The sequence below is a fragment of the Sturnus vulgaris genome, unplaced genomic scaffold (genome assembly GCF_052056855.1).
Source record: "Sturnus vulgaris isolate bStuVul1 unplaced genomic scaffold, bStuVul1.hap1 Scaffold_84, whole genome shotgun sequence".
In the NCBI taxonomy this organism is placed as follows: Eukaryota; Metazoa; Chordata; class Aves; order Passeriformes; family Sturnidae; genus Sturnus; species Sturnus vulgaris.
Genome location: NW_028276728.1, coordinates 634893 through 650346, shown reverse-complemented (window position 1 = coordinate 650346; position 15454 = coordinate 634893). Strand labels below are relative to the sequence as shown.

Genomic DNA, 15454 nt, shown 5'->3' with positions numbered 1-15454 from the left:
AAGATAGAGGGCCAAGACTGCACAAACAGGGTGGAAGAGCGAGGCCCCTTCCAGATAAGGGGGATTCCTTAGACCCCTGAGCCAGCAAAGACTGGTATCAAGGTCTGGAAAACGACTAAAGACTAATACGCATGCACAACAAGGCAAGGTGAAAAGTTCAACTGAGGGGAAGACTGCTTCCTCCCAAGGACCCCCAGATGACCACCAGAGCAACCAACAAGGAACAGTTTGCAGTTGCAAAGAGGCGTGGAGGTAATTTTAATACAAAGCTGAGACAGGCGGGGCTAGGAATTGGATGTGTATTAGGTGTATTGTGCAATCTTAGTTTGTAGAGAATAAAAAGAGAGGTGCAGGTTGCCAAAGGTGTGCAGGTTTTTGGAGGAGCTATGCCCCATGCACCTCAGTGCTGAATAAAATACACACCTATAACTTACTTGGTGGATTATAGAGTTTTTCTGTGCATCAGTTTGGGTGACCCTGCTGCCTCCCTGAGATTTTGGGGTGTCCCCTTTGCCACCCCCAGAGCTGGAGCTGGTGCAGAACACCGTCTTCACCAAACCCACGGACCAAAGCGCCTGGGTGTACCTGTGCTGCATCCTCTCCCGAGGTCACTCAGGGCTCCCTCCCACCCCTGGGGCCCTCACCTGGAGTTTTGGGGTACCCCCTGAATGTTGGGGTGCCCCCTGACAGGACTCTGCTGCCGAGGGTCATCTGTGTCCTTGTCGACCGGGAGGATGCAATGGGTGGCCGTCATCTTCTCCCGGCCCATCCAGGTGAGTCGTGACATTTGAGTGCTCCAAACATCACCTGGCTATCCCCAGAAATCACCTGGGTACACTTGGGTACCACCAAAAATCACCTAGGTGCCCCAAAAATTACTGGGTTCCTCTTGGACACCTGGATCATCCAAAACCCCTGGGGCACCCCAGAACTGGTATCCCAAAATCCCTCATTGCTTTGATCAGGTAGACCGGGTGTCCCTAAATCCCCTTTGACTTTCATGGGTAGACTTGATGTCCCTAAATTCCTATTGACTTAAGTGGGGTCCTATTTATCTCCATTTATCTCTACTGATCCCTCCCAGTCTTCCTACTTTTTTTCCAGTGCTCCCAGTAACCACAAAGGCCCCCTTAGTGGCTGCCAGTGCTCCCAGTTTAACCAGCAACAATTCCTTATCCAACTTGATTGAGAGATAGACCTGATTTCCCTCAATTCCCAAATTATTTCAGTCCAGTAGACCTGGTGTCCTTCAATCTCTATTGTCTTCAGTGGCTAGACCTGATGTTCCAAAAATTTTGATGCTAAAAATCCCAATTTTTGGCTCAGAATTCCCAGATTTTGGGGTGAAAACAGAGATTTTTAGACTTACTCAGAGGCACAGCTCCAGCACAGGCTACAGGTGTGGGATCAGGGATTTGGGATTGGCTTCCAGGAATTCATCCAGGACTTCCAGAGCATCACCACCACAATCCTGGAGCAGCAATTCCCGGTATTCAGCCCAAGATTTCCCCCAAATTTACCCAATTTTCCCTATTTTAGGACCAAATTTCCTCAAAATCGTCATTGACTTTAATGAGTAGACCTGGTTTCCCTAAATCCTTATTGATTTTTAGTAGGGTAGACCTGGTGTCCCTACAGTGATGTCAATGGGTAGACCTGATGTCCAAATAATCCCTATTGGGAGATTGATCCTACAAGCGATGGGGCAACTGAGAGATGTTGTGAAAGATGGTTTGTTACTTGGTTGCACCAGTCCCATAGAAAAGTGAGACATTAAAGGTGTTAGCTCCAATGTCATAATATCAGAAATCACCTAATTATTAGTTACAATGCCATCTGTTAGTTGTTTAGCCAATCACATACTTCTATGAGGTTTGTTAATGTCTTTTTACATCAATCATTAATTGCTTTGCTCCCCATGGCTCTTCCACAATGCATCATTTTTCAACCAATCATATAACACTTCACAAACCCACATTAATACATCTTAAGCTTCTAACTTTATAATGGAATCTATTGCTAAACTTTAAAATCATTTACTATCTTAACATACTGCTTTGCTTACATGATACATATTTCTGTTTGCTTAAAGCATATTTCTACTTAAACTACAAACTTATATTCTTCTTTCCTATCTATTTTACTTTTAATGCTCTAATTCTCCAAGCTTTATCCAATGTACTAGGTCAAACACGGGATCCATCTCTATCTCTAAGCCTGTACACACAATGGCCTGAGAGCTCTCTGTGCCTGCATTTCTCACACCACCCGTCACCTCTGCCTCCAATTTCCTGCTCACACTGCAACCTGGGGACAATTTCTCTGTTGTGTCCCTCAGTGGGACCCATGAACGCGATCAGAAACTTTGGAGTTTGATTCTGACTGAATTCTTGAGAGGTTTCCTAGCAAGCCATGGCTCTGTCTTGATATCCCTCTGGTCTGGTGCAGATCATTTGGAAGGTTTTCAACTCCAATTATGGAGAAATATGTCAAAGAGCTTATTAGAAATATCCATTCCAATCTTCAAGGGCTTGTTTTATTAAAGTTCTCCTTAGAGCAGAGGCAATTCCAGTGTTTTGTGACTAATATTTGCAAGCAATGGATTTGTAAAGGATTGTCAAAGCCTGACAGAAAGCTGACGCAGTCTTGTACATCTGGATGCAAACTCTGAGATAAGGTGTGCTGACTCAGAAAGGCCTTGGAACAAAAAAGACATTGCTGAGAGAGAGATTGAAATAGAAACAAGTTTCAAACTATGGTCTTGAAAAAAGACCAGAAATTTTGGAGAATTAGAACTGTGAAAGATGCACTGTGGCAACACCATGTAGGGTAAAATAATAGGTGATTGGTGTTAGAAATATTAGCACCATTGTGTGGCAAAAGCTTAAGAGGCTGACAAATATATATAAGGTATTGCAACCAGGAAATAACTTGGCTTCTCATAGAATGGCATTGAGTTTTACATCTCTTATACTTCACGCTTCAATGAGACTGATAATGGAAGAAGATCTTTAAAAAAAAAAACCTCTCAGTCTCCCTGTCTCTGTAGAGCTGGGATTTTCCAACAGTTCTGAGTCCCTGGATATCAATCCCTGAGAGGGAGCTGAAGGAAAACTTCTCAAGAACTCAAAGTCAGATTGAAACTCCAAAGTTTCTTCAACTTTTAACAGGTCTCACTGAGGGACACAACTCAGAAAGTGTCCCCAGGATCCAGTTAGACCAGAACATGTGTGGCAGCGATGACAGGTGGGGACAAACAAGAGAAAGGTGTCTGTGATGCTGAGCAAACCTGGATGTGTTTCAGGAATGCAAAGGGCCAAGGGCTGAGCCCCAGCCCCTGGCAAGGCAGATCCTGTCCCTCCCTCATTGCTCAGGGCTCTTCCCGGCCCACTGGGCTCTGGCCATGTGCAATGCCAAGGGCAGCACCATGGGGCGGCCCCTGCCAGGCTGCTGAGCAGGGACAAGGAGGCAATGAGGCCCCAGCACAGCAAGGCTCACTTGTCCCCTGCTGGCCTCAGGCCCAGGGCCAGCCTGCATGGCCCAAGTGCTGCAGGAGTTGGCTGTGTCAGGGCCTTTCAGCTGCTGCCCATCCCTGTGCCCTCTGCAGCCCAGGCTGTCCTACGGTGTCCATGCCCTGCGCCTCTGTCCCTGCAGGCTGTCGTCATCCCCCGGCTGCCCCACCTCGCTGGCCCCTTCCTTTGCTGACAGCTCTGCCTCCTGCCTGCCTCTGCCTGGACACACAAAGCCTTGGGCTGCTCCAGGCTCCTTCTGGGGGACATGTTGCACCACAGCCCTGCCCTGGGAGAGAAATTCCTTTCTCCTGGGGTTCCCTCTGGACCACCCCATCTGTTCTTGGCATTAATTCTTTCTTTCTCTGGCTGTTTTCCATTATGTCAAAAGGGTCCACCATCTCTGAAACCACCCTTCAATCTCTCCCAGGGCTCTCCTCCACTGTCCTTCATCTCCACTCCCCTGAGCACAGAGCTTCTTTGTCCCTATACAGTGCTCATGTGCTGAGGCCATGGGCGCCTGGACAAGAAGGATGGTTCTTTTCCATAGGAATCAAACCAGAGAACTCCAGGGTTTTGAGGGCAGATGAGAAACACTCACCAGAGGCCAAGGCAAGTCAGACCTGTCTGTCCTTGCAGTTTTTTTCTGAAAGCAACTTTTGGATATTTGTGGAGTTTTGGAGGTGGAATTCCATTTCAGCTGTGGGTCCTTGGATTGGAATTACAGTTCTTCTTCATGGCAAGTGTTTCAAAGGCAGATGAGAGCTGGGCCTCAGGAAGCCAAAGGAACTTAGACATTTCTTGCAGCTTTTGTCTTGGAGCTATCCTTAGATATAAGGAGTTTTGGAGGCAGATTCCCAATTTAGGCCACAGATGCCTGGACATGAAAGATGTTTTTTTCCATGGGAACAAAAGCATGGCCTCTCACTGTTTTAAAAGCCGATGCAAGGTGGCTCCTAAGAGACCATGGCCAGCCAGAGTTGCCTGTCCTGGCAGGTTTCATATGGGAGCCATCCAAGAATATAATCAAATTTGGAGGAGGTATCCCAATTTTGGCCATTGGGCACCTGGAGGAGAAGGAAAGTTCTTTCCCACAGGAAGAAAAGCATGAAACTCAGAGGTTTCAGGGGCAAATGAGAAGCAACCCTCAACATGACAAGGTCAACTGGAACAGTTAGGCCGTCCCCAGGAGACCAAGCCAGCCAGACCTGTTCCATGTTTTTGTATCCTTGGGGCCCTGCAGCATCGCAATTGCCCCTTGGTTCCATGAGGCCCCATAGTATCACAACAGATCTTTGTGTCCATGAGGCCCAGCAGTATCACAATGGTCTCCTTGGCTCTGCAGTGGAACAATGGTCCCTTGCTTCCATGAGGCCTTGCAGTGTCAAAATGGTTTCCTTGGTTCCATGGGACTGCACATGCCAGAATGGCCCCTTGGTTCCACAAGGCCTGGCTGTGTCACTGTCCCCTTGCTTCCATGGAGACCCATAGTGTCACAATGGTCTCCAGGATTCCATGAGGCCTCACAGTGTCACAATGGACTCTTTCGGTTCCACAATGTCAAAATGCCACCTTGGTTCCATGAAGCCCTGAAGTACAGAATGATGCCTTGATTCCATTGGGCCTCTCTCTGTTACATGAATTCTTAGTTCCATGGAACCCTGTACTGTCACAATGGCCCCTTGGTTCCATGGTGCCACACAGTGTCACAATGGTCTCCTTGGTTCTACAAGGCCCCAGAGTGTCACAATGGCCACTTGGTTCCGTGAGGCCCTGCCATGTCACAATGGTCTCATGGGTTCCACAAGGTCCTGCAGTCCACAATGGCCCTTTGGTGTCATAATGTGTAACAATGGTATCCTTGGTTTCACAGACTGAGAGTGTCCCCATGGTCTCCTGGAGCCCCACAGTGTCACTACGATCCCCTTGATTCCATGAGGCCCTGACGTGCTACAATGACCCCTTGGTTATACAAGGCCCTGGAGTGTCACAATGGCCCCTTGGTTCCAATGGGTCCTGAGGTGTCATAATGGTCTCCATGGTTCCCTGAGGCCCCACAATGTCACAATGGACTTTTGGTTCTGTGACCTTCTGTACTGCCAACAACAATCTCCTTGCTTTCACAGTGTCACAATGGACCTTTTGTTCCATGAGGTGCCTGGCCTCCCATGGCCCCTCATGGCCCCTCACGGCCCCTCATGGCTCCTCCCAAAGGAGAAGGGGTCGGGCCCTGCTTGTTCCCCTTTTATTTCGGTCCTTTCACAGCAATGAGTAAAGAAAGGCTGAAATGGAGCCTTTCCCCAGCGTTTCCCTCGGGGTTCATTGCAGGCTGAAGCTCTGTGCTGGCGCTGCCCCAGCACCAACATCCCTGCAGCCCCCAAGGCCTTTGCTGTCCCCCCGTGTCCATTCCCTGTCCCCGAGTCCCGCCCGGCTCTGGCAGCAGCAGCAGCCGCAGCGCAGTGGGCGCCGGCCCGGCCCAGCCGGGGCTCCCGGGCAGGAGCAGCAGCAGCGCCGGCCCCTTCCCACCTGCTCCTGCCTCGGCTTCCAAGGCCTTTGTCCAGGGCAATTCTGGACTACAGCAATGTTATGAATGATGTTCTATTTTTTCCAATTTATCAAGCAACAAGATTAAATTTAATAGTAAGTTTTTAATAGTAACAAAATGAATACAATCAAAGTATTGGAGATGACAATTAAAGTATTGGAGATGAAACAATCAAAGTGCATATATTTAAGAATATACAAAATTTGGCAGTAAGTAATTTAGTATAATTGAGGTTCGTATCAAGCACAAGCAAAACTGACCGGGGAGGGGCCCCCCTCCGACCGGGGATACGGGGAGTGGCTCCCATTCCTCACGTACCAAAGCATCCAGGCTAACAATCCCACTTATTGACTGTAGGCTACAGAAGTTTCTAGAAAGCTCCTCCTAGTTTCTATTCTTAAAATTTACGTAACTATACTGCACGGTGCATGCTCTACTAATGGGTTAGGGGGTCTCTCCTCCTTTTGAGGGTCTTATTTCCGATGAAGGCTCATCATCTTCATCAGTGACCGAGGTGTGACCTGCAGGTAGCGCAGGCGCCCTGTGTGACTGAGCAGATGTTTTCCATAACATGACTTTAATTGAGTCCCATGCTTGGAATCATTCCATTTTTGACAGCTTCAAGGTTGAAGCTGTATTTCTAGATGCTGCTTATCAGACCTTCGTCCTTCGACTCTTCTTATCTGACTTTCTTCTAACCTCCTTCTTCGACTCCCAACATCTGGGAGATGTCTTTTATCCTGTCTCACCCATCTCCCCCCTTCTCACTCTGTAACAATTGTCTTCTATTGATCTAAATACAATTTTGCTAATATAGTTACAATTTAATTAGCACGAATCACATTTATCACAGCAACAATCACCCACACCCAGCCCTGATTCCTCAGGGCCCGCCTGTGCTGCCCTGACCCAGCCTGCAGAGAAAGAAAGGGTCGGGTCCCAGCGCTGCTTTCAGCCCTCTTTTACTCACCCTGAGCTGACAGCAGGAGGCTGTCGTTGCCTTTGCCTTGAGAATTGTAGATCATGCCTGCTCTTGCCCCTCTTCTGCTTGCCACTTGAATTTAATCCATAAAACTGAAAGTGCCTCTTTTAATTCATGCTATCCACAGTGCTTTCATGACAGTGAAGTCAGTATTTTTGTTCCAAGCATAAAGATCAGCAGATACCGGAATGCCTACCAGCCCCTGAGCACTCAGTCAAGGGGAATTAAAGCAACACAGGCCACGTTTGCAGTGCCCAAACACAGCCCTGTTGCTGGCACTGTTGAACCGACAGAAGCCATCACAGAAATTGTCTCTGTGGTGTGGAATTAAATTAAAAAATCCACCAGGGAAACAGAAACCAGAACTTCTCGACTAGCTTCATTGCTTCTTCCCAGCAGCAGCAGGAAATGGAGATGCCCCGAGGTATTTCCAGCTGCTGCTGATGCCAGTGGGAGCCCAGGCTGCTGCCCAGCCCCAGCGGGATCCTGAGCCCAGCCCGGGCAGCTCCCGCAGTGTCGGGAGCTCAGCGCACGCGGGGCCAGGCCCAGAGCCCCGGGCACGGCCGCCCATTGCGGGGCAGCGGCGCAGGCGGAATGTCCTGAGCCCAAACCTCCTGCTCCTGCCACACAGCGCCCAGCCTTCTCCCCCTGCTCCTCCTCTCCCAGCACGGCACAAATTCCAGCTCCCAGGAGGCTTCCCCACACAGGCCTCAGGCTCCTCTTTCAGCCTGAGTGTCCCTGCAGAGGAACACGGCATCTTTCAGGCACTTCCACAAGCTCAGGCTTCTCACTTCATGGTGAATTTGGGATGGAAACGGCCTTGCTAAGAAAGCCAAAAGCCAAGGGAATGGATTAGTAATTATTAGAAAAAATTGCCCTCTTCCGGGGGCAATATATGATGTAATTCGTGTAAAGTTGTAAGTTAATGAACAGTGTTTGTATGACTAAAATAAACTCAGAAACCAAAAAGAAAACCACAAATGGAAAAAAAAAACCAACATCGCTTGCTTCACCACAACATTGTAACAGCCAACAAAAGCAGGACAGCCCAAATTAACAAGTGAATGGACGTGGCCACAAGGAGATGGCTCTCTTCAAAGACAGTCCAGAGAACACCCAGACATTGAGAGCCAAGCACCCGGGATTAATCGGGAAAAATACATCTCAATAGCAGCTTCCCTAAACCAAGGCCTGCCTTCATCAGAATTCATGGTCTCCCAGAATATGGTTTTGTCCAGCCAAAGGCAGAGAAAGGAAACCACATGAAAATGCAAAGCGAGGAAAGGAGACAAAGATCTCTGCTCCAGGCTATGAAAAACTGTATATAAACTGGGCTGACCAAAGTGGTTTTGTGAACATTGGGCAATCCGGAGCAGTGGAGTTTGGATCATAGTGTGTTTACCCGGTGCCAATCCCGGGCTCGACGTTGCTCTTTGTGATTGTGGCTGTCGTGGACCGTATCCCGGCCACGAAATAAATTATCACTTATTTCTGATTACACTCAATTCGGCTAAATCTTTTTATTATCTATAACATAGGCAAGGCTAACCAAGTCATTCCCTACATTTCTCCTGTTCAGATTCTTTTAGGTGGCTACTTTGAGAGGTCCAGCTTGTTCTGGTGCTTATCATGAGCAGATTGTACTCTTGATTTATGCACCAATGCACCAGATGTGGAATCGTCTGCACAGAACTCAGAAACAAACCCTCTCTGTCAGACCATTTTCACATTCCAGATAATTTTCAAGATGTCCACTGGGAGGTTGGAATGATTATCACACAACTCTCCACTTCTGCCTGCAGGCCCTGGAGATTCTTTCCCTGCATTCAGTCAGGGTTGCATTCCCTAACAATTCCTGGTACCACCTCCTGTTTTCTTCGATCAGAACAGTAACAGTGAAAACCTTACCCACGGCACAACTCCCCAGCCCACCAGCAAAAGAAAGGACAAGTTTTCAAGTTCTCAAAACCTTTGTCCTGCTTTGCTGCAGGACAGTGCAGCACGCACAGTGTGGAAAGCTAAGAGACTCTGCAGTTGGTGGCACGTCTTGTGACAGGAGCTCGTCCTCCAGGAAAAGTTTGTGAAAAGAGCAAACATCACTGTAGAGAAAATGCTTGGAAAAGCAGAGCAGCTTTCCAGAAGTGAAATGACAATGGAAAGAAACAACCCAAGATGTTCACATATACTATTAATTCCTTTCCTTATACACTCCCCTTTTCTGTGTTGCACTGGTTCTACATCAACTGATCTTACCTCGAAGACCTAGGATTTAGCGAGTTTGATGCACTCTGCACTATCATTAGCCACACACAGTTTGTCTTCTCCCTGTTTTGCTTTGAAAGCAATGCTGGAGACACCAAAAACCTGCAAATGCAAGACTTTAGAGCATAGTGCTTTGGTCAGCTATGGGATCTAGAGACAGGGCATGTGCTCTCACAGTATTTCACCCTCAGCAGTGACAATACACAGCAGCAACAAAGGTGATTCCTAGGATATTGTGCAGGGCTCAAGGCTCTGTGTCTTGACTTAATATGGCAAAGTTCACGTGTTTTGACAGATTCAGGATCCAAACTAGTGTGCTTTTCTAGCTGTGTCGATGAACAGCAGGACAAATAAAGCAGCCAGCAGTTTCTTTGCAGAGAGGGCCTTTGCTCCAGGCTGAAAGGGCTGGATAGGCAGGGAGGAGGCAGGCAGCTGAGCTGCTGTATTGGACTGGCATCCAAACTCGGCAAAAATAGCAGTTTGATCCTTTTATTTTAATTCTCCTGTCGGCAGTCTGCGATTTTCACCCGGAACTGAACAAGAAAATAGGAACAGCCGCTGCCCACCCCGAGCGGCCGGAGAGCAGCGCTGCCCCGCAAGGGCTGCATGTCTCGCTCCTCATGTGCTGCTCTGCCCTCCCACGGGGCTGGCTCTGCCTGGCGCTGGCAGGCTCCTCCTTCGGCACTTTGCTCTGCTCCAGGGGAAAGTGCGGACAGCGCTTTGCTTGCTTGTGAGGAACAGACTGCAGCGCGGGGCGAGCGGGCGGGATAGCGCCCGGGGCATGAGAGCACGAGGGACAAGTTGCAAGCCTGCGGAACTTAAAGTTCTGTTTGGAATGATATTCTATTTTTCCAATTTATCAAGCAACGAGATTAAATGTAGCAGCAAATTTTTAATAGTAACAATTATAAATGGATTCAGTTAAAGTATTAGAGATGAATACAAAAAATATCAAAGGATTGGAAATTAATACAATCAAAGTATTAAAATGAATATTGAATACATATATTTCAGGATAAGTAAAAATTGAGAGTAAGTAATTTAGTATAATTGAGGTTTGTATAAAGCATAAGCATAACTGACCAGGGAGGGGGCCCTCCCCCTACCAGGGGTACGAGGAGGGACTCGCCCTTCCTCACCTACCAAAGCATCAAGGCTGACAATCCCACTTATATACTAGATGCTACAGAAGTTTCTACAAAACTCCTCCTAGTTTCTATTCCTAAAATCTATGTCACTGTGTTGTATGGTGCATGCTCTACTAATGGGTTAGGGGTTCTCTCATCCTTTTGAGGGTCTTATTTCCAGTGAAGGCTCATCGTCTTCCTCAGTGTCCGCTGTGTAACCTGCAGGGAGCGCATGGCCACTATGTGACTGAGCAGATGTTTTCCATAGCAAGACTTTGAGTCCCATGCCTGGAATCATCCCATTTTGTCCCATTTTAAGGTCGAAACTTTCTGTTTGTAGATGCTGCTTGTCAGAACTATGTCCTTCTACTATTCCCTTCCAACATTTTTCTTCGACTCTCAGCATCTGGAAGATGTCCTTTGCCCTGTCTCACCCATCTCCCCCTTCAGTCTGTAACAATTGTCTTCTATTGATCTAAATACAATTTTGCTAATACAGTGACAATTTAGTTAGCACGAATCACATTTATCACAGTTCCAAGCTAATGAAGAAGCAGCTAAACAAGACGGTGGTTTTCAGTGGGTGCAGGAGGAAGAGATGCTCCGTGACTCCGGTTCGACCCCGGTGGGGAGCGGCCCGTGCTGCCCCGGGGCGCACGGGGCGGAACGGACACGCGGACAACGGACACGCGGACAAACGCTCGCGGCGCTTCGGCAGCGGCAGCAGCAGGAAAGAAGCGATCCCACAGACCCTCTGCGTCCCTTCTCTTGTTCCTCGTCTCACTCTCCCGCTGTCCCACACTCTGTCGCGGTGTCCCGCAGCCTCTCCCAGGATCCCTTTGCCGGTCTCCCCCTCCCCTCTCGCTGTCCCTGTCCCGGCCCCTCCCTCTCCCCGCGCCAGGCCGGGCCATGCCCCCGCCCCACTCCCGGCCCCGGGCGGGGCTGCCCCGTCCCCGGCCCCGGCCGTCCCGCCGCGGTCTCGCCTCCGCCCGGCTCTGGCGGTATTGGCGCTGGCGCTGCTGGGCGGGCATCAGTGCCTGGGCCGGGGGCGGCATCGCCGCTCTTTGGCTCCGCCTGTCCCGAGCCCGGAGCCGGCCCCGACGCGGGGTCCAGTCCCGGCCTCGGCTCCTGCCGGGGCCCGCGGAGGACACACGCGGCGCGGCCGCTCCCGCCGCCTCCGCTGCGGCTTCCCCGGCCCGAGCTCCGCCGCTCGGCAGCGCGGCCGCCGGCCCTGAGCCGCCGGGGCCCGGGGCGGGTGGGGATGCCCGGCCCGGGACGGTCGGGGGGCGCTCAGGGCCCGTGTCTGGTCCCGGGCCGAGCGCTGACGGCCGCGTGTCGCCCCCAGGGAAGGCGCAGGAGGCCTTGCAGGAGCGGTACCGGCTGGGTTCGCTGCTGGGCAGCGGCGGCTTCGGCAGCGTCTACTCGGGGACGCGCCTCGCGGACGGCGCCCCGGTGAGTGGCGGGGCCGGCGGCGGGCAGAGGACGAGGAGGAGGAGGGCGGGGGAGGAGGAAGAGAGGCAGAGGAGGAAGAGGAGGAGGCCGGGGCGCGGCGGAGCGGAGCGGGCGGTAAGCTCAGCCCGCTGCTGCCCCTTACTCACAGGTGGCAATCAAATGCGTGCCACGGGATGGCATCCGGCACTGGGGCGAGCTGGTGAGTGAGCGGGGCCGGCGGCCGAAGGCGGGGCGTGCCGGGCGGCGAGGAGCTGGGGCCCGGCAGGGTGGGAGCCGCCGGGAGCCCTGCAGGGAGAGCGGGCGTGGGGTGAGCGGGGCATGCGGAGCATCCCGGGCTGGCTGAGGGGTCCCAGAGCCCTGGCACGGCCTCAGCCCCACTGACGGCATCGTGGTCCTGGCGCAGCCCCACGGCGCCCGTGCGCCCCTGGAGATCGCGCTGCTGGACAAGGTGTCCTCTGGGTGTGCTGCTGTCATTCAGCTCCTGGAGTGGGTTGAGCTGCCCAGCAGCTTCTTGTTGGTGCTGGAGCGTCCGGAGCGGTGCCAGGAGCTCTCGTGTTTGCTGGCGGAGCGGAGGTTCCTGCCGGAGGAGGAGGCGCGGGGGCTGTTCCGCCAGGTGCTGGAGGCCGTGCGGCACTGCAGCAGCTGCGGGGTCCTGCACAGGGACATCAAGCCCGAGAACATCGTGCTCGACCTGGCCACCGGACAGCTGAAACTGATCGACTTTGGCTGTGGCGCCTTCCTCCAGGACACAGCCTACACGCAGTTTGCAGGTGAGCCCTCCCGGGGGATGCTCCCGGGCATCTTATGGCCCAGCCGGGCTGCAGCACTGAGGCTTCTGCCTATTGGAGCCGGGATGGGATTAATGCTGGAGCCAAGTTGATTTGTGTGGGGGTGTGAGGGGGGCCAGCTCCCAGCCCTGCTGAGAGCCTTCAGCACCCACTGTGCCCTGGTCTGGGGTTGGAGCTGGGGCAGCCAGGCCGACAGAAACCCCCATGGGGGTAGCAGAGAGGGGGGGGTCTGACTGTGTGCCCTGGCTGGTTTGGTGTGCAGGCGAGGAAGGGCTCGAACTGCACCTCTCCCCTTGTTTGCCTTGGCTTACTAACATTTTCTGAGGGCCGTGCAGGCGAGGAGGAGAGTGGGTTTTCTCCACCCCTGGGTGGGTTTTTCTTTTGCGTGTCATGGTTGGGCCTTCTCAAGGCTTCTGCTGCCCTCTTCCAGCACCAGTGGCTTCTTTTCCAGCCCCGAGTCTGTACACAAGTCCCAAGTGCTGGTGAGAGGGCAGCGAGTCACCCCGTGTGCCACTGGGGCAGCCCCTGCATGCCCAGGGATGCTGGGGCGAGGCTCTGGGAGCAGCAGCATCCTCCTTCTGAACTCCATCTGTATTCCATAGGAACCCTGTCCTACAGCCCACCAGAGTGGATCCAGCACCAGCACTACCACGGCGAGGCAGCAACGATCTGGTCCCTGGGCCTCCTGCTGTACCACCTGGTCGTGGGGAAGCAGCCGTTCAGGAGGGGCCAGGAGATCATCTGGGGACGGATCTTGTTCCCACGACGGCTCTCTCAAGGTGGATCCCCATCCCTGGGCAGGGGGGAATAGCAGTGCTGGGAGACAGCAGCAGGGTGTGAGCATCCTGCTCTGGCAGCTGCTGAGGAGGTGGCACAAGTCCTGCTCTCCTGCTCTCCTCCAAACAGAGAATCCATGGGGAAGTTTAGGCACAACCCTGTGTACACCCATCATGGCCTGGGCATGGGAACGGGATGGGGGGGAGGCAACTTCTGCAACGTACTGGTGATTTCTGGTTTCTGTCTTCAGAGTGCCAAGATGTTATTAAGAGGTGTTTGTCCATGCAACCGTTGGACAGGCCATCCTTAGAAGACCTTTTCCGTGACCCTTGGATTCAGGGTGTTCATCTGCCCTAGAAGATGGGAGAGATCCACGTGCACAGCTGGATCCAGAGGCCTGGCAGGTAACAGCTGCACACATCTCTTGGCAATCAGTGGCAAAGCAAACCAGAGTGCCTGTAGTTCTGAGCAGGGATCATCAGAAGGGAACACACAGCTCTTGGAGCTGAGCTGGAGAGCTGGTGTGGCAAGCACTGGTGGCCACCATCCCCCCTAGGTTTGCTTGTCTGGTTCATTGATGGCTGGGGCCCTGGGCAGATCACTGACAGCCTGGTCTGGCCCCCAGGGAAGGAGAAGGAGCCCCTAGAGAAGCTGTTCCAGATGGGGCTGCTACCAGAGACACCAAGGACACTCTCAATGACAAGAATCTCTTCCTCGACGTGGCCAGCTGAAGATGATCGACTTTGATTCTGGCACCTTCTTCACAGACACACTCCACACCCAATTTGCAGGTGAGCCCACAGCCAGGGGGATGCTGCCAGATGTGGGCATGGCACAGCCTGGCCGGGCACCAAAGGTTTCCCCAATTGCTGGGGCAGATGCAATGAATTCTTCAGTGGCTGCCAAGCTGATTTTTGGCTCTGGGCAGCTGCTGAGGGGCTGGATGTGCCATGGCTGGCTACAGGCTGGGCACAGTCCCGCCCTCCTGCTCTGCTCCCAGAGGCAGCAGTGACTGGGAGGTTTGTGCCCAGCTCTGGGCAGGGCCAGCATGGCCTGGGCACTGCGGGCTGTTGGGACAAGGGGGACAGGAGCCTTCAGCTGACGGGTGGTTTCTGGTTTCTCTCCTTGCAGCCGGGCTCTGCAGATGCTGAGGCTGCTCTGGGCTCTGCCAGGACTCTGCTGGGCTCAGGCCTGGGCACGGCTGGGCCAGCCCTGCCCTCACATGGCTGTGACAGCTTTGTCTCAGACGAGCCCGTTCTGAGCACTCCACCTGAGCTTTGTGCTTTTGCAGGTGAGTGAGACTCAGTGGGACTTTGTGTCTTTAAGAAGCCTCTGACAGTTTCAAAGGGAATGTGCAGCTCATTCACAGGGTGAGAAGGAAGGGAATCTTCTAAAAGTTTTGGGTGGTGACAGAGTTGAGATTGCCAGTCCTGCCAGGAGCTGGCAGGGCACAAAGCAATTTCTTCTTGCTTCACACCAATTTCACCACAATTTCAAATAACAATATTGGAAACAAATCCCAAAATCTTTTTTAAAAATGTTACGGAGGCCAGTAAGATGCATCAATGCCATTGACTCATTTGCAAAGTGAATAACTGAGTTTTCTGTTGCAAAAGATCAGTTACCTCTTAAAGGTACAGAAGATTTTTCACAGCACTTTTGGGTTTTGCTTTTATCTTTCACATTTTATAGAGGTTTTTTCCTTTTCTTTTTCCTTTTTCTTTTCCTTAAAACAGAAAATATGCCATAAAAAGAAGCGTCCTATGCTCCTGGTTCCCATGTGGAGCATCTCCTTCCCGCTGGCTGAGCTGCTCAGGCAGAGCCCGGCAGCTCCTGGCCCTGCAGGGCTGAGGCTTTTCCCCATTGCTGGGCACAGACTGGTGGAGCAGCACTGCAGAGCACGGGGACACACAGAGGGACCAGGAGCAGCTGCCTTTGTCCACCTGGAGCTCCAAGGCCCAAACTCTGAGCAGGCATGGCTGGAAGGGACTGACAGGCTCCCTGTTTGCTGT

The 15454-nt window shown here is 52.1% G+C and overlaps 1 protein-coding gene across 1 annotated transcript; it reads left to right on the top strand.

The window, feature by feature from the left end:
• Positions 1–197: 197 nt before the first annotated feature.
• LOC148217415 (serine/threonine-protein kinase pim-1-like) lies at positions 198–13799 on the top strand. The gene is made up of 8 exons (XM_088158612.1): positions 198–252; positions 524–581; positions 691–773; positions 11771–11877; positions 12026–12076; positions 12281–12647; positions 13268–13444; positions 13693–13799. The coding sequence occupies exons 1-8, from the start codon at positions 198–200 to the stop codon at positions 13797–13799; spliced, it is 1005 nt and encodes a 334-aa protein (XP_088014738.1).
• Positions 13800–15454: the final 1655 nt, after the last annotated feature.

Bases quoted from the DNA above. Each gene is read 5' to 3' on its own strand.
- LOC148217415 (XM_088158612.1), top strand. From the start codon at position 198: ATGACCACCAGAGCAACCAACAAGGAACAGTTTGCAGTTGCAAAGAGG. The intron at 253-523 runs GTAATTTTAATA...TGCCACCCCCAG, and splicing joins AGTTGCAAAGAGGCGTGGAG to AGCTGGAGCTGGTGCAGAAC. The intron at 13,445-13,692 runs GTGGATCCCCAT...TTCTGTCTTCAG, and splicing joins CCCACGACGGCTCTCTCAAG to AGTGCCAAGATGTTATTAAG.